The 19,034-nt window shown below is 46.3% G+C and overlaps 1 protein-coding gene across 1 annotated transcript in view; it reads left to right on the top strand.

The window, feature by feature from the left end:
- The window catches only part of AMFR (autocrine motility factor receptor), a 44,549-nt gene that overhangs the window by 23,641 nt on the left and 1,874 nt on the right, over nucleotides 1-19,034 (top strand). Inside the window, exons 9-13 of the mRNA XM_045442798.1 lie at nucleotides 5,768-5,958; nucleotides 8,214-8,317; nucleotides 13,502-13,636; nucleotides 15,352-15,435; nucleotides 18,463-18,647. Coding sequence (XP_045298754.1) covers nucleotides 5,768-5,958; nucleotides 8,214-8,317; nucleotides 13,502-13,636; nucleotides 15,352-15,435; nucleotides 18,463-18,647 — 699 coding nt within the window. The remainder of the gene's footprint in view (nucleotides 1-5,767; nucleotides 5,959-8,213; nucleotides 8,318-13,501; nucleotides 13,637-15,351; nucleotides 15,436-18,462; nucleotides 18,648-19,034) is intronic.

Genomic DNA, 19,034 nt, shown 5'->3' with positions numbered 1-19,034 from the left:
AACCACCAAACTGTTCTCTACAGCAGCCACACCATTTTATATCCCACTGACAATGTGTGAGGGTTCTAATTTCTTCACGCTTTGTATTTCACATTTATTTATTTTTCTATTTTATAGCTATCCTAGTGGGAAGTGGTATTTCATTGGGATTTTGATTTGCACTTCCTTAATGACCATCGATGTTAAACAGCGTGCTTGTTGGCTATTTGTATATCTTCTTTGGAAAATGTCTGTTCAAGTCCTTGGCCCATTTTTGAATTGGGTTGTTTGTCTTTTTGTTGATAAGTTGTAAGGGTTCTTTATAAATTCTGGATACTAAGCTTTCATCAGATATTATGATTTGCAAATATCTTCTCTCATTCTGTAGGTTTTCTTTTCAGGTTCTTGACAACGTCCTTTGATGCACACAGATTTTTCATTATTATGAATTCCAATGTACCTATTTTTTCTTTGGTTGCTGATACTTTTAGTGTCAAGTCTAAGAATCCAGTGCCAAATCCGAGGTCATGAAGATTTACCCCTGTGTTTTCTTCTAGTAGTTTTATGGTGTTAGCTCTTATATTTAGGTCATTGATCCATTTTCAATTAGTTAAAAAAATTTTTTTTTTTTTAATGTTTATTCATCTTTGAGAGAGAGAGAGACAGAATGTGAGCGGGTAAGGGGCAGAGGGACAGGGAGTCACAGAATGTGAAGCAGGCTCCAGGCTCTGAGCTGTCAGCACAGAGCCTGATACAGGGCTTGAACCCACAAACCATGAGATCATGACCTGAGACAAAGTTGGACGCTTAACTGACTAAGCCACCCAGGCACCCCTTTTTTGAGTTAATTTTTGTACATGAAGTGAGGGAGGGATCTGACTTCATTGTTTTGCATGTGGTTGTCCTGTAGTCTCAATACCATTTGTTGAATCTTGTTTTTATTGAATGGTTTTGGGACTCTTGTGGAAATCAGTTGGCCATAGATGTTTGGGTTTATTTCTGGACTCTCAATTCCAATGGCCTGCATGCCTGTCTTTATTTTAGTACTATGCTGTTTTGATTACTGTGAATTTGTAGTATGTTTTGAAACTGGGAAATGGTGAGTCTTCCAACTTTTTCTTATTTCATATTGTTTTGGCCATTTGGGGCCCCTTGCAATTCTGTATGAATTTGAGAATCCATGTTACCATTTCTGCACAAAATGCTATTGGAATTTAATAGGGATTGTTTTGAATCTGTAGATCACTTTGGGGAGTATTACTGTTATAAGAATATTAGGTGTTCCAAGCCATGAACATTAATGTCTTTCCTTTTATTTAGGTATTCTTTAATTTCTTTCAGCAATCCTTTGTAGTTTTTAGGGTCAAGTCTTTCATCTCCTTGGTTAAATTTATTCCTAGGTATTTTATGCTTTTGGATACTGCTGGAAATGGAATTGTTTTCTTTTTTTTTTAATTTTTTTAAATATTTATTTATTTATTTATTTAATTAATTTTTTTTTTTTTTTCAACGTTTATTTATTTTTGGGACAGAGAGAGACAGAGCATGAACGGGGGAGGGGCAGAGAGAGAGGGAGACACAGAATCGGAAACAGGCTCCAGGCTCTGAGCCATCAGCCCAGAGCCCGACGCGGGGCTTGAACTCACGGACCGCGAGATCGTGACCTGGCTGAAGTCGGACGCTTAACCGACTGCGCCACCCAGGCGCCCCAAATATTTATTTTTGACAGAGAGAGAGAGAGAGAGACAGAGCATGAGCGGGGGAGGGGCAGAGAGAGAGGGAGACACAGAATCTGAAGCAGGCTCCAGGCTCTGAGCTGTTAGCACAGAGCCTGATGCGGGGCTCGAACTCACAGACCATGTTATCATGACCGGAGCTGAAGTCAGACGCTTCGCTGACTGAGCCACCCAGACGCCCCTGGAATTGTTTTTTTAATTTCCTGTTTGGATTATTTATTTCTGCTGTATAGAAGCATAACTGATTTTTACATATTGCTCTTATAACTGTGCAACTTCCTGAATTCGATGATTAGCTCTTTTGTAGTGTCTGTGTGTGTGTGTTGTTTTGGATTTTCTATAATAGGATCATGTCATCTGTGAATAGAGCTGGTTTTACTTACTTATTTTTATTATTTGGAAGTCTTTATTTCTTTTTCTTGCCTAATTGCTCTGGCTAGGACTTGCTGTACAATATTGAATAGTAGTGGTGAAACCAGGCATCCTTATCTTGTTCCTGAGCTTGGAGGAAAAGCTTTTCATCTTTCAGTATTGAGTTTGATATTACCTGTGGGTTTTCATGAATGTCTTTTATCATGTTAAGGGTGTTCTCTTCTGTTCCTAGTTTGCTGAGTATTTTTATCTTGAAAGAGTGGTTAGTTTTGGTAAGTGATTTTTCTGCCTCTATTGAGGTTATCGTATGATTTTTTTTTTCTATTGTTCTAGTGTATGTTATACAGATTCATTTTCTTATGTTCAACCACACTTGCATTCCTAGGATAAATCCCTCTTGTTCATGGTATGTAATCTTTTTAAATGTACTGTTGGTTTTGGTTCACTGGTATTTTGTTGAGGATTTTTGCATCTGTATTCATAAGAGATACTCTTGTGGTGTCTTTGTCTGGTTTTGGCATCAGGGTAATGCTGGCCTCATAGTGTGTGATAGGAAGTTTTCTCTCCTGTATTTTGGAAGATTTTGAATAGGATTGGGGTTCATTCTTGACGTATTTGGTAGAGTTCACCAGTGAAGCCGTCTGGTCCTGGGTTTTTCCTTTCTGGGAGATTTTTTGACTGAGTCAAGTCTCTTTACTTGTTTAAGTCTGTTGCAATTTTCTATTTCTCCTTGAGTCATTTTAGGTAGTTTCTTTGTTGGTAGGAATTTACCCATTTTATCTATATTCTCTAATTTGTTAGATTATAGTTATTTCTAGTATTCTGTTATAATCCTTACCATTTCTATAAGGTTGGTAATAATGTTCCTACTTTCATTTCTTTTTTTTCACACTTTCATTTTTTATTTTAATTATTTGCATTTTTTCTTAGTCCTGCTAAGAGTTGTCAATTTTGTTGATTTTTTTTTTGTTTTGTTTTGTTTTTTAAGAACCAGCTTTTGGTTTCATTGATTATTCCATTGTTTTTCTGTTCTCTATTTTCAGTTACCTATGCTCTAATATTTATTATTGCCTTCCTTCTTCTGGCTGTGGGTTTCTTTGCTCCTTTTCTAGTTCCATAAGACACAAAGTTACGCTGTAGATTTGAAATCTTTTTTTCTTTTTATGCATTTTTAGCTATAAAATTTGCCTCCGAGGCATTGCTTCTGTTGCATCCCATAAGTTTTGGTATGTTGCGTTTTTTATTTCATTTGTCTCAGTATTTTCTAACTGCACAAGGGTTAATTTTTAAAACATTCATCTGTCTTGGTTGAGTGAACAACACATTAATAGGACCTCTTGGTTTGTCCTACTTTGTAGCTTTGGTTAATAGAATGGGAGTGGGATTGTGGAATGATGAGTTGTTTCATGCTGGTCTCAGCCTATCGATAATCAGTATTGGGGCTGCCCTGGCCCTTGTGGTTCTTATTATAATAGCAAGACACCCTTAGCAATAACCATCAGGAAACTTTGGGGAAAAAAGATTTATAGGTACAGGTCTTAGAAAGCACATAGCACACCTGGGGCCATACAGTGAGGTTGTGGGTAGGATGAAAGTGTGGGGCTGGGGTTCTGCTTTTATTAGGGTGGAGGGTAGAGGCCTAGGGCTTCATGGGCTCACTCTTTCTTGGTGAATTTAAAAAATAAGAATATGAGTTTAAAGCACAGGAAGAGAAGACGCAACCTGTCCACTTGATCAGTTTTCAAAATCAACCAAGATCTCTAAAACAAATTGGGGGGAGGGGAGGGGCTGGCTCTTTATTTAGTCATGTGGCTGGCATTGTGTGTATTTGAGATAGTCATCTTTGAAGTGAAGGCCTAGGCTGTCAAAAGCAGGCACTTGCACTGCAAAAAGAAAAGCCGGCTGTCCGGGCTTAACACTACAATAACCAAGGGCAGATTCATTTTAATCTGTGATAAAACTAAATGTCTAGATTCTAGCAGATTGTATAGCTAGATAATTTGTTTTGATAGAATAGGTCTTTGCAAGATTTCATTCAGAGTCCGACAAATATTCTGTCACATTGAAATATCAAACTTAGATGGAGGAGAAATACTCTTTCAATAGAGTATTATTATAGTTATAGAAAAAAATTACATGTTTTTTTCTGAAGTTTGGTTTCTTTAGCTGTGAAAGTCTAGCCTTTTATTTTTAAAGCAACTGTGTCTAGTCCTCACCTTGGAGTTTTCAGGCTGTTATATTTAATGTGGGAGGTTTTTGCAGAATATGAAATTAGGTTTGCTTATGAAAAGTGTGTCACAATGTGGCATTATTGGAGGGTGCCCAGGATCTTAACATACTTTTGTAGTCCCACACAAGGCTCATTTTACTGGTGGTGTGATTTAAGGGTGTTCATTAGGGAAGTGGACTTGTGTTAATTACTTATCTACTTATTTACTCATGAGAAAAGGAAACAAACTTTTAAAATATATAATCATTTATCTGGTTGAATTAAATGATCACAAACAAGTCCTTTATATATAGGTGATGTTTATTTCAAGTGTGATAATGTTGGCCGTACACACTCATTATTTTGTCACATTACTGTCATAAGCTCTTCTGGAGCAGAGATAGTAAGAAATAGCTGCATCTTGGCCTCAGGGAGAATTTTGATACGTAAGTACTGATAGGTTGCCAGAGGCTCAGGGGATCATCACATTAGGGTGAGGCTCTCCTTCATAAATGTACCCGTGTCCGCAGATACTAAAAATGACACCAAGGAAGTGAGCACTTTTTATTCAGTCCCTCCTTGAACTCTTAGAAGAAAGATAATGTGTTATGGGATGGGGAGCCTTCTTGAAATCTTAGAAGAAAGGTAGTATATTGTTATAAAATGGGAAGAAACCTTAGAGATCACATCATCCAACCTTCTTGGTTTTGTTAATACACTTCCCGTTAACGACAGCACAAGTAGTTATCCCATCTGGAATAATTAGGGCATTGTCATCTTCTGAGAGGGGGGCAGAAGAAGCTTCCAGCCTCGTTGGGAGACCAGAGTATGAATAGCAGAGGGCTGGAGAAGCTGAGGTGGCAGGTGTAAGGGAGGGGTTGTAGGTAAGTGAGATGAGGACGGGAGTAAGGACTTGAGGGGTTGTGACGCTAGATGAGGAAGTGGTGGCATTGTGGACGGGTGCTCTCAGCAAATAATGGTCTTGGGAGTGAATTGGAAGGAGAGGAGCTTTAGTTAGAATGAGATCTTTGGAGTCAAAAGTTTGAACAGAAGGCCAGGATTGTGACTGTGTTAGTGAGTGGCTAAAGTAGAGTGAGAACAGATTACTGCAGTAGAAGATTCAAAGACATAAGAGGCTAGAGTGTTGGGTGATTCAGCCTCATGGATTTTGAAGTAGACAATGGAGTTGGAAAGGAAGATGACGGGCCATGTGATAGAGTCTTACTGCAGACAGGTCATGACCAGGAGCTCGGTAGGTGACCACATATGTTGATGGATTAATGTTCACAGCAGAACACACTGGAAGTGTATGAGTAAAGAGGTAATGTCAACAGACGTTTCTCAACATTTAAATCTCACTATTGGTAAATAGAAGCTAAAGTTGCAACACATTTGCTACATTCGGAGTACTTCTGGTGAATTCTTACAAAAAATACTAAGGATATCTATCTTATTTTGGACTTTCCCATAGCTCCTGCCTTCGTTCCTGGCTAGAACAAGACACCTCCTGCCCAACATGCAGAATGTCTCTTAATATTGCTGACAATAACCGGGTTCGGGAGGACCATCAAGGAGAGAACTTGGATGAGAATTTGGTTCCTGTAGCAGCCGCCGAAGGCCGCCCTCGCTTAAACCAACACAATCACTTCTTCCACTTTGATGGTTAGTTTCAACCTCTAAAACCATACCCACGGGTTTCTCCCCTAAGGGGATGCTGGTTGAATTATAAATTGCCCTGCCTAGGCCAATTTAATAGAAATATTTCCATCTCAGTTGAAAGTGTTCAGTAGGCATGGAGAGCACTGGAGAGTTACTCTGTGCCAGGCATTTGCTGGATTCTGTGTGAATATGGGGGCAGGGAGGAGGGGGAGAAAGAGGAGGAATGAATATTGACTCAGCCAGGCCTGTGAGGACCACACTTAATGATAGTTAACCATTGCTGATAATTTATTACATCGGTGTAGTACTTATGCAGGAGCATTGAGTAGACTTTCCAGTGAGTACCAGAAGCAGAATCAGAGCTAGAGCCTTTTCCTTGTCCATAAAATATGAATATTCTGCCCCTTACAGTTTTGCAAGGAGTTGTAGTAAAAACCCCACTTAAAATTCTGAAGCCATGGGCTGCACACCGGGGGCTGGTTGATCATCCTTCTTTAATTCATGTTGCAGTGAGCTGTTGTGGATTCTTATCACTTCTAATACCACTGAGTTCCATGAATTAATATTTGTTACCATGAAATAGGTATCCTTGGGATTTTGTTAGGAGGAGTGTTCTTTTTTTTTAAATATAATTTATTGTCAAATTGGTTTCCATACAACACCCAGTGCTTATCCCAACAAGTGCCCTCCTCCATGCCCATCACCCACTTTCCCCTCTCTCCCACCTCCCATCAACCCTTAGTTTGTTCTCTGTATTTAAGAGTCTCCTATGGCTTGCCTTCCTCCCTCTCTGTTTGTGACTATTTTTTCCCCTTCCCCTCCCCCATGGTCTTCTGTTAAGATTCTCAAGATCCACATATGAGTGAAAACATACGGTATCTTTCTCTGACTGACTTATTTCACTTAGCATAATACCCTCCAGTTCCATCCACGTGGCTGCAAATGGCCAGATTTCATTCTTTCTCATTGCCAAGTAGTATCTCATTGTATATATAAACTACATCTTCTTTATCTGTTCATCAGTTGATGGACATTTAACCTCTTTCCATAATTTGGCTATTGTTGAAAGTGCTGCTGTAAACATTGGGGTACTTGTGTCCCTATGCATCATCACAGGAGGAGTGCAGTTTTGATCTGATTTGAGTTGCCAGGGGGTGGAGCATTATGGGAGCCATGGTGTGTTGATGAGACCCCTCATAGGAGGATGAAGGGCAGTAGAGTCTGGTCTCCGAGACTAGGAGGTGAGGCTGCGTGGCTGGCTGGGCCACGGGTGCCGGAGGGCTGAGAGGCAGCTGCTTTGTTGGCTGTCGATTAAGGCCTCTACCAGGTAGGACTTTGGAAATACGCTAGCAGATCTTGCACGTGGGGCCCAGCTGTATAATCCGTTACCTTATGAATTTGTACTAAAAACTTAGTCAAAATTGAAAAGTCAACTTTGTTTCTCCCTGGGAAGTACATGAAATAAGAACCTAGTTTTTTAACAGGCACATTTTGTTGGGCAGGACCTTGAGACAGCCATTGAACTTGTTTTTATATTCCATGCCTCGGTGCTTCTTTGTGAAGGAAAGCAAAATAACTCCTAAACAGGTAGCTTGATTAACCAATACTTGGAGCTTTAGCTTAGGGTCCCCCCTTTTCTTGGGGAAATGGCAGAAGCCGCCGACTTCTTGGCTCCACACACAAGCCTGTGTTGTCGAACTCTTTGAAAAGAATTTCGAATCGAATCAGAAAACCAAGGTCTTTAAATCAGATGATGCGATAGAAAATACCTTATGAAAATAATTGTGAAAATGATGTCTCCACGTGGGTGGTATTTGTGTACAGTGTGACAGGAGCACAAGCCCCTCTCTTGTAGCAGCTGTAAAGCCTTAAAGCCTTCCTTCTGTGCCAGGTGGAGAACAGATTGACCTGTGGATCCAGGGCGTCTGGAAAGCAGGAGGGCCTAGTGGTGAAGGATTCTGGAACCTGACTGTCTGGTTGCAAATCCACCATAATTGTGTGATGTTGGGCAAGTTACCTGACTTCTGAGTGCCCTCAGGACAAAAGATCATGAGAACTGAGTTTTCTCTGAGAAGAGTGAAACGGGTATAAAAGTAGCGATGATTCAATGAGCTGATCTGTGTGAAACCCTTGGTACAAAAGGCCTGGCACACAGTAAGCCGTCAGTGGAACGAGCTGGGGTCCCCGAGCGGCTGACCCCAGACGGGACCACGCAGGGGACGAGATCTCTAACTTGTGCTGGGTTCTCTTTGTCTTAGGGTCCCGGATCGCAAGTTGGCTGCCGAGTTTCTCCGTCGAGGTGATGCACACCACCAACATCCTAGGAATTACACAGGCGAGCAACTCCCAGCTGAATGCGATGGTAAGGACCGCCGTGCTCCGGGGTGGTTGGTGATCAGGGAGGGGCTGGACGCTGTGTACTGTGTGCTTCACTCTGGCCGAATAGCAGGATTTTCAGGGGTGTGTGACGTAGTAGCTGGGACAACTTCAGTTCATGTGTTTTCAAATTTGAAACCGCTTTGGAAACCAGCTTCCATTTTAGATGTGTGGCAGATCATCTGTCTGTTTCTGAGCACCGCCGGGTTCACTCTGTTGTGATCTAGGCCAATCTTGGGATGCTCCTTGATGCTAACCAAAAATATTTAGAGACTTAGTGACTGGAGAGAATGATGGGCCTTTTATTAAAAGTTGTATGAGACCTGCTAAATGTGTTTTCCTGACCCTGTCCCCTTCCCTCCCCCCAAATAAGTAAATACACGTGTGCACGCACGCACACGCACACACACACGTCTGTGGGTATGCACATATATCTATATGCCTTGAGATATGGAGGCACACATACTGTTAGCTCAAGGATACTGTTCAAATATTCTTTGTGTTTCTCTAAAGCTTTGTCATATGGCGGGTATTTTTGTTTTAGAGAAACGTGTCGTTATCACTGCAATTTAGTGTTCATTGTGATGATGAATGCAGGACTCTTAAAATGCTAACTGCCTTAGTCCTGCTTAGCGCTGCTGGCTGACCTGGGTAAGCCTGGTCAGTACTTCAGAGAGGCACTGGTTCATTTGTTCATTCATCCCTTTATCTTCATGTATTTACTTGACAGATCTGTACTGAAAGCCCACTCCTGCGACAGGCATGATGCAGTGTAAACGGTTGCATAGCACCTGCCAGGCAAACCGGGTAGATGTGGGCCCCACTCCCAGGAAGTGTAGATTTTAGCCGGGGAGACTGGTTATAAACACAAACAAGATCATTGCTGGTGGCAGTGAGTGCTCTGAGGGCAGTAAGGCCGGCAATGTGGCAGAGGTGGAGGTCAGAGCTATTTTAGCGGAGGTGTCTGAGTAGTTCTCTCCGAGGGGCTGATACTTGATCTGAGACAAGAAGGATGAGAAAGAGGCAGTTGGGAGAAAAAGAGGCAGCGGAACCGACAGGTTCAAAGGTCATGAGGTGAGAAAGCCCTGGGGGCACAGCGGTCACTGTGGTTGGAGCCTAGTGAGTCAGAGACCAAGATTGTGATGCACGCTGATTTTGCAGAGCCGGGTCATGGCAGGGGTTAGTAGGCCACAGCTCGGTGTAGATCTTACTGTGAAAGTATTGGAAGGTTGTTCAAGGCCTTTTTCCTCCCACAGGGGACTGACAGGACATTTAACAGAATGATTTACTTCTGAGAGACTGGGTTATAGAGGAGCAGGGATGGAAGCAGCGAGCCCAGTTAGGGGGCTGTGCAATAATGCAGGTGAAAAAAAGAGTGGTTTGGACCAGGGTGTTGGCAGTAAGAATGAAAAGAAGGGGCGGCTTGAAGACACTTTGGGATGATGCGCCAACAGGACTGGACGACACTTTGCTTTGGGTGAGCAGATGATGGGCCCGCGTACCGAGATGGGCGGAAGCAGGACTGAGGACGGGGCTTCGGCCTTCGTTCCGGCCAGAGGTGAGCCATCCGCATGGAGATGCCACGTAGGCATCTGGACCTCGCCGAAGAGGTCAGGCTGGAGGTGGACACTTGGGAGTTCTCGGTCTGTAGGTGCTCCTCGAGGCGGGGAGCAGGTCTCTTCCTGGGAGAGGATGCGGCTCACGATGAGGAGAGGACTCCGGGCCGAGGGCTGGCAGAGAGGGAGGAGCCACATGGTGACCTAGGAGGAGGGAGACCGGGAGGAGGTGCAAGGCGAGCACGTGGGGATTCTTAGAAGGTGAGGTCGGAGGAGGACGTGTTGGATTCGGCAGAATGGAGGCGGTTGGTTAACTGCAGAGGAACAGGCGGCTTCCGTGGCCTGAGGGATGGGATCTTCCCGGTAGATTGGGAAATGAGTGGGCACTGAAGAAACAGACCGGGGCTGGCAGCGTGTTGTAAAAGTGGGCGGAGCGGTAGAAGTGGTAGCTCGCGAGGATTATATAGTGTCAGGGGAGCTTTTGGCTTTTTTAAGATTTCTTTTTTGAAGGTTTTTGAGCAGGTCCTTTCTGCACAAGTTCCAGAAGCTCTAGAGGAGGATCCAGGGAAGTCATGCTCTCTCATCCTTTGGTCCATCCACCCAGTCCCCGGCCCAGGAACAGCTGCGGAATCACAGTTTGTCTCTCTGAGCCTGGCTTATTTCACTTGCCACAGCGTCCTCCGCGTTCATCCGTGTTGTAGCAGGGGTCAGAGTTTCTTCTTAGGCCGAATGGTGTTCCGTCGTGCGTGGAGACCACACACACGTTGCTTACGTGACTCTCCGCCGACGGCCGCTTGGATTGCTTCCGCCTTTGGGCTCTTGTGCGTCATGCTGCGATGGGCATGGCTGTACGAGTTCTGTTCTCTGGTCTCACTTCTTTTGAGTACCCGTGGGTCTTCTGTAAAGATAGATGTGGTAGCATGTTTGGGGTGCAAATGGGAATGATCACTAGAGAGGGAGAGATGGAAAGTGCGGTGCACACAGGGAAGTAAAGATGGAAGAGGAAGCCGGGAAGCTGGAGGGTGGGGTCAGGAGAGAGGCATTCGCCTCTGTTAGGAGGGCGGACGGAGGCAGCTCCAGCGCTTCGTTGAGACGTGGTTTAAGTAGAAGGCCTGGCTCATGATAACCAAGAGGCAGAAGCAGCCTGAGTGTCTGCCAGGTGAATGGATGAATGGATTCCAGAAGTGTGGTACATGCATACAGTGGAATATTAGCCAGCCTTAGAAAAGCAGGAAATCTCATCACGTGCCCCAACATGAAAGAACCTCCGGGACGTTACACTAAATGAAATAAGACCATCACAGAAAGACAAACGCTGCAGGATTCCACTCAGATGAGGTCTCTAAATTGGTCTCACTCTTAGAAACAGAAATCAGAATGGGGGTTGCCAAGGGCCAGTGGGGAGGGCGATGGGGAGTTGCTCCTCAGGGTTTCAGTTTTGCAAGATGGCAGAGTTCTAGAATCTGTCGCACGGTCATGTGCATATGGTTCGCCCTACCGTACACTTAAAAATGGTTAGGATGGTTATATGTTTTTGGTCATAGTAATAACAGAAAAAGTCCTGGGTTCCTGCTGCCTCTTGCTTCCTCAGGGAAGTGCTCGGTCACGTCAGCAGTGTGTGTGAGTGACGACCTAATGGACACAGATGGTCTGCAGTGTGGCGGCCTAATGTGGCCACCCACCGGCTTGTGTCAGGCTCTGTGTGTGGACTTTGGGGTCTGGCAGCTGTTGAAGTCCTGCAGGTGGATCACCTCGCCTGCTCCCTAAAAAAATCAGAATCACGGGCCATGTAACCCTCTAAGAATAAGAATTATTCTTGGAGTTGGTGTGTTTAGCATTCTCTGATAGTCCCCAGTTGGTCTTTCTCTAGCTCCATGATGGATTGGAATAGCCTATTCTTAACATAATTAGTTTACTAGAACCATACGTTTTTTATAAAGATCCAATATTTAATTCACTGGATTTTCTGGAAGAAAAGCTTTGGTCTGGTAAAAATCTCAGGGAAATGAGGGGGAAGCTGTTGAAGAATGGAGAAGAATGTTACCTGATTGTCTAGGTTTTTATGGACTCTTCTTCACTTAGTGTTCATTTGACCCTGGGGCGGGGGGAATGATCAGCCCCCGTTCATAGAAACCCTGAGGGGACCCAGAAGTGCGGGGCTATTGGTCCCGCGGCTGGGCTCTGCCCGTCTAGCCCTCCCACCCCAGTGAGACACTAAGCGAAGCTTTGTGCGTGTTTCACCCTGGTCTTTGCTCTCAAGGCCCTGATGTTGGACACCTTCTCCTTCTGCAGTTACAGTGCTGTGCTCCTGAGGAGCTAATACCCCAGTGGTAGACTTCCTTATGCCTCGAAAGCAATCACATTTTTCCTGCTCTTTTGTTCTTTTGATCATTGGGGCTTTTCCACAATAAAACCATGAACATAAGCATTGTACATTCTCATAAGCATATGTACATTGTACATAAGTATGTACATTCATTTAATGTACATACCTGAAAAATAAAGTCTGGGCCTTTGATGTGTGCTGGGAGACCTGTGCCATCTTCCCCTAGACACAGACTGCTGCTCAGAGCCCCGCCCATGTGGACTCTGAGACGTTTCTAGAGGGCGGTTTGAAACCTACAGCTCTAGTGTTATGAATTTACATTCTTTATGATCTTTTTTCTTCTTTTTTTTAAATTTTTTTTTTTTTCAACATTTATTTATTTTTGGGACAGAGAGAGACAGAGCATGAATGGGGGAGGGGCAGAGAGAGAGGGAGACACAGAATCGGAAACAGGCTCCAGGCTCTGAGCCATCAGCCCAGAGCCCGACGCGGGGCTCGAACTTACGGACCGCGAGATCGTGACCTGGCTGAAGTCGGACGCTTAACCGACTGTGCCACCCAGGCGCCCCTGATCTTTTTTCTTCTGATGGTGGTGTAATAATTTACATCGGGTAGATTCACCCTTCGTAGTATCCGATTCTGTGTATTTTGTCAAATTCATACGGTTGTGTGGCCACCACCATACTCAAGGTATAGAAGAGTTCCATCTACCCCGCCCCAGATTCCATTGTGCCCTTTTGTAAAATTGCTTCCTCTCCCCACCTTCCATCTCTGGCAACCACTTACCAGTTTTCTGTCCCGTTAATTTTGCCTCTTCTAGAATGTCATGTAAATGGAATTACACAGCGCATAGCCTTTGAGCCAGGCTCTTTCACTTAGCCTAATGCATTGGAATTTCATCCATGCGGGTGTGGTATCAGAAATTTGTTCCTTTTCGGCATTGTTCTTTAAGGGGAACACATTTTTTTTACCTGAATTATACCGAGCTTTAAAATGAACACTTTTTAAAATTGGGATATTCTAATTGAACCTGTTTCGGGATCCAGCTGGATTTCCATGCTCTTTTTATTTTGAAATCGAGGCTGTCCCCAGCTACCTGTTTGGCATCCTAGGCAAATGCTAGAATGAGTGAGGTTTGATGGGGATCTGCAGAATAGAGGGGCGCCTTGCCTGTGTTTTCAAGGCGGAATGCCGAGTTCAGTGCTCAGAGCTTGCCATACACTATGACCCCAAGGAGTCACTGTCGAAGGTGAACGTTTCCAAGGCTTCCATATTTGTATTCCTGCAGGCTCATCAGATTCAAGAAATGTTTCCCCAGGTGCCATACCACCTGGTGCTGCAGGACCTCCAGCTGACACGCTCGGTAGAAATAACAACGGACAACATTTTAGAAGGACGGATTCAAGTACCTTTTCCCACACAGGTACACTGGGGTTTTATGCATGAAAAGTGGATTCTGTCTTCACAGAGATTTAATCCTGTAGTTTAACTCTTTAGTTACTTAATTGAATATCACTCATGATTTGATGAAGGGTCTCTATGAATGTCCTCACTTTCCAAAGTTTGAGGGTAGACCCATCAAAGAGGCTCAGATCCTCAGACAAGGACAAGTGTATTTGGGTAATTTTTTGTACAGATGCACACCCCACATCAGCCTGCCCTCGCCAGTCCAGGAGGTCATAACCTTGGTTCCTCTGGGACGAGGATTGGCAACCTTTCTCTGTAAAGGGCAGATAGGCGTAGGCTTTGTGAGCCATGTGGCTCCTGTTGTCGCATCTCAGCTGTGGCTGCTATAGCACTGACACTGTGTGAATGGATGTGCGTAACTGTGTTCTAGGAAAAACTTATCCATAAAAATAGGTGGAGGGTGGATTTGGCTGCAGGCCAAAGCTGACCCCCAGCTCTAGGAGGTAATGCCCTCTGTCCCCGGTTGGCTTTGCACATTGGTGGGATTTTTTTCATTAGCTGTAATAGCTATGATACTTCTGTTTTTAAAAGGACACATTTCCTGGCCCATTATATCACCTCTTTGATGTGCACAAGAACTATTAACATTTGATTTATTTACTCTCATTTTTATTATTGGAATAGAGTTGACATACAATGTTATATTAGTTTCAGATGTATACTAGCGATTTGACGCAGTATTAACATTTCAAAACAAGGTTCCTGGCGGGACCAGGGGATAGATACATGACCAAGAGTCATTTAACAAGAAATTATTCAACTTCATATATAAGACTATGTATAAATCTATTAATAAAATCCGAAAATTTGAGAATCTTTCAAGAGAGAATGAGCCTAGAGCATGGAGTCAAATGGGCTGACATTAGACTTGCCTTATCTGTCCTTCCCTATTTGATGTGGCTGTTGGCTTTGGATTATCCAGCAGCAGAGCCTGGGACAAGGATTCGAGTGCCAGTGGTTCATCTGGGAAGGTTGCAGGAAACAGGCAGCAGGTGGGGCTGTGAGATGGCGGTGCGGGGAAGGCGGCCAGTAAGGGTTTGTTACCCGGCAGGTTACTGTCATGGATGCCTAGAGCTTGATCCCACTGGGGCCTCCCAAGTGGCAGTGAGCAGGGGCATTTATATGCCACTTCCCGTCAGCTGCTGGTTGACGGCTGCTTGAGGGGGTGGGGCTCAGAGTGACCTTGTGCAGCCAGAGTGAGCTCTCAGGCAATGAATTACAGAAACTGGCCGGCCCACACTGACGTGGCAGGACCTGCAGGGAGATGGGCAGGGCCCCAGAGCATCTGTGGCCGTGGCCAAGATCTCAGACTGGCTAAAAATGAGAAGAACGACAGTACCTATTTCATGGGTGTTAAGATAAACGAGATGGTCACGTTGAGTTTCTGCAAGCGTTCAGTCAGTGTTACCTGCTGTCAATCTGTCACCGTCCAGTCACTGTCACTGAGGAGAAACTGAATGCGGTGCCAGTTGATGACTCAGACTCACACTCAGGCTCCCGTGTCTTCTCTTCGATCTTAGTAGCATCTTCATTTCTTTGCTGCTGCAGACTCTGTTAAAGCCCAGACAGCGTTGGGGACCGGAGCTCCCTCTGTACCCCGGGATTTCTCCGGCCCTGTTCCATAAGCCCCTGGGCAGCTCTGTACGGTCTGTGGTGCTTTTTCTCTTGCAGCGCTCAGATGGCATCAGGCCTGCACTGAACAGTGCTGTAGAAAGGCCAAACGGAGACCAGGAGGAGGGAGAAGCTTCTGTGCAGGTAAGGTGTGCAAGGGCGGGGTGTGTGTGTGTGTGTGTGTGTGTGAGAGAGAGAGAGAGAGAGAGAGAGAGAGAGAGAGAGTGAGTATGGGACCGGGGGCAGTCTTGTAGTGCCCAGCAGTGGTCTTCAGTCCTGCCTTTGATGTGCATGAGGCCTCAGGGGTGTCAGAGAAGGCCTCGTGCCACATTGTTCCGGTATGTCAGCTTAGCAAACCCGGCTGTGCCCACGCCATGGCCTGCATTTCCACCTAGGGCCTGCCACCGCCCGCTCACTGGGCATTATCCTTGGGACCTGGAGGAGAACGGAGTCATGCTGTCCCCGGGCCGGCCCTGCCATCTTGACCTTGAGCAGTAGCCCTAGGAGGGGCACGGGAAAGCTGGGCACAGGCAGGACTCTGGGTGATCGGACTCGTCTGAACCCAGACAGGGGCTGACTGGGGCTCGGCTCTCTCGAGCTGAAATCGTTGAAGTCTTCTCCCCAACACCTCCCTTGGCCAACTCAGCGTTTCCAAGTGCTTCCGTGCACTTCATGCCAATGAGACCCTCTGAGTGGTGTATGGGTGGGGAGGAGTGTGGTTATCTTGGGAGCCAGATTGGCCTGGATATCCACTTAGGTGAGTCGAGATGGCCATCCCTTCCAAAGGCAGCTCCTCTGTCTGGTCTCCAGGTCAGAGGCCCCCCCTCCCCCATGCTCTTAGCCCCCCACTGTGGGGGTTCTGGTTCACACCCTTTGTCTGTAATTCCCATTTGCTTAATCAATTACCACACTTTCCAGAAACTTTCTTGAGACTGGAGAATACCCCAGACAACCCCTTCTTTGTGCTTCTGTGCTTGTGACGTGGGGTTTCCCACACACGGGGCTGGGGGCTGACGCTGGTGCTGCCTTGTCCAGCGGTGTTGCTCAGGGTGACGCTGCTCTTCCTGAAGCAGCTGCTTTGATGGGTGAATGACATGGAAGCTGCTTTCACCTCGTACCTCGTACCTCGTGTGCTTTTCCCTGCAAACAGGAAGCTCTAGAAACTAAGACTCTCAGATCCTGTTGCTGAGTTAAATTTTTCACATCCAAATCCATATTTGGATTGTGCAGCATTTGTAAAGTGGTACCTGGCTTCTGGAGAAGGAATTCGGTTTTGCATTCCTGGGTTTTTGGATAACAGGCCCAGCTTAGATTTGAGTGCTGGGCTGGCTGGGGGCCCCTCGGGGTAGAGCACGTTCACTTTCTGTCCTGATCTTTAACTCTGTTTTTGTAGTTAGTGGGAAGATTTCTGAACTTTTTGTAGCACAGTGAAGGGAATGTACTTACTTCACAAGGAACGTGCTGTATAGTGTTTCCAGTAATTCCCAAGTAAGAAGTTCTTGGATAACAGTCCGTTTAGTAAAACCTCCATGTAGCACAAGCGTGGCACTGGCTGTGCTGGTTGGTACCGAATGCGGTCTGTCCCCGGCCTGAGCTCAGGCCTGCTTGGAAGCCAGCAGAACTGGGGGTGCGCATCCGTTTCCTTCCTTCATCTCCCGCATTTACCAGCTGCTCTTTCTACCTCCTCCAGGGTCGGGCTCAGGAGGAGGGCGGGTTAGGACAGGCCACATGACCCCACCATCCCGTGTGTGTGCATGTGCTACATGTGTGAGTGTATCACAGTTGTTACCTGACCCATCTCCCTGTCCCAGCTAGCGGCAGAAGCCTCAGCTGTCCTTCCTCAGAACTTGGGCAGGCCTTTTCTGACCATCCCTCCCTTCATGGAGACCGTATCACCCTCCAGGCGGTCCTTTGGGCCGGGTCTGTTTCAACAACCTCAGGCTGGTTCCCTCCAGCATCTGTGGCCGCCCCGAAGGACACACAGTGGGGCCTTACCGTCGGTGGAAGTTGGACTCGCTCCCCTTTTTTTTATCTGCCACAAGCAGGTGTCTTTCTCTTCGACTCCTTGCGTGTGTTAGTCACCACCAGTCCCCGGGGGCCCCCAAACTCTAGGGAATAGGAGTTTGGACACATGGCTGTCTTGAAGTCCCCTCATTCGTTTGACTGAAGGCAGGGAAGGGTGGTGAGGTTGCGTAACAAGCGCCACACGCCAAGAAATCTTACAAATGTGCCAGTCTCTCAGCCTCTTCCACCTCAACACTCTTGTCACCTAGAGGTGGGTGCTAGGCTGACACTGGCCAACCTGGGTCTGTCTGGTAGCAGGAACATCAATGTTCAGGCACTGGCCTAAGTGTGTGGGGCGCCTGGGCATTGCCGTAGTGTTCAGAGCTTTAGCCAAAACCGAGAGAGTCCCATTTTAATATCCTGATACACAGAGAGTCTTGTGATCTTATATCTGTTTTTAAAAAGATCCTTAGAAGTTACCCTTTTTAGGGGCACCTGGGTGGTTCAGTCGGTTAGGCATCCGACTTTGGCTCAGGTCATGATCTCACAGTTAACGAGTTCGAGCCCTGCGTCAGGCTCTGTGCGGACAGCTCAGAGCCTGGAGCCTGCTTCAGATTCTGTGTCTCCCTGTCTCTCTACCCCTTCCTGGCTCATTCTGTCTCTCTCTGTCTGTCTCTCTCTCACTTTCTCTCAAAAAGAAATAAACATTAAAAAAAAAAATTTACCCTTTTTTATCTGCCTGCCTCTGTTTTCAGAATCAAGTGAGGGTGTAAAATTTGTGTAGTAAATGTGATAAGACTTGTTTAAGTTTCAGAGCGATTAGTAGAGTTGAACAAAAAATTCCCGGAATGTAAATCAACTTGGAGTTAACTTTATTGTTTTCTGAGAGTACAGTTTCAAGGTGTCTGTGTTTTTCATACCGGTGATCATCTACAAAAAATTGCACTAATCTTGAACATCTGGCGTGAGTCAGGTGCTGTTCTTAGTGGCACACAGGCCTCCCAGAGCCCACGCCGGCCATTATTCATACGCCGATGGTTCCCCACCTGGCAGCCTGGCTCCCTGTGGGTGCAGAAGAACACTGTTCGGGGCATTCAGGTGGGGCGGGGAGTCCTAGCGGGAGGGGGGCCCGTGCTCACAGAGGCCCCCTGCTTCCTCTGTGCCCAGACCGAGCGTGTGCCCCTAGACCTCAGTCCTCGGCTGGAGGAGGCCTTGGACTTCAGCGAGGTGGAGGCGGAGCCCGGCGAGGGCGAGGACTTTGAGGCCCGGGGGAGCCGCTTCTCCAAGTCTGCGGACGAGAGGCAGCGCATGCTGGTCCAGCGGAAGGATGACCTCCTGCAGCAGGCTCGCAAGTAAGTTGACCCTCCAGCTCTCGCTCGCGCGTGTCTCCGGTCGCAAGCCGGTGGCCCGGGGACCCTTGTCGCGTCAGGCCCACGTCCTGCCTTTTTAAACAGATTCCAACATTGAAAAGCCATTCAAAACGTTCAGACTCCAAACCTCTCTTGGAAAAGCAAAGGGTCCGGACCTGACCGGTGTCCCCCAGTGAGCTCCCGTGGACGCCTTTGGCCACACCTGCACGGAGCGCCCACGTGCCGTGTGTCCTGAGCCCTCGGCGGTGCTTCTGCTTCTCCGAACTCTCGAGGGGAGCACTCTAATTGCATCCACGTGAGAGGCAGGGCTGAAGGAACAGGCCCAGAGAGGCCGACCCGGCCCGGTGTCTGCTCCCAGGCCGCCCTCCT

Source organism: Leopardus geoffroyi, chromosome E2 (genome assembly GCF_018350155.1).
Source record: "Leopardus geoffroyi isolate Oge1 chromosome E2, O.geoffroyi_Oge1_pat1.0, whole genome shotgun sequence".
Classification (NCBI taxonomy): Eukaryota; Metazoa; Chordata; class Mammalia; order Carnivora; family Felidae; genus Leopardus; species Leopardus geoffroyi.
Note: the sequence above shows the minus strand (reverse complement) of the source record. Positions and strands in the feature narration are given on the sequence as shown.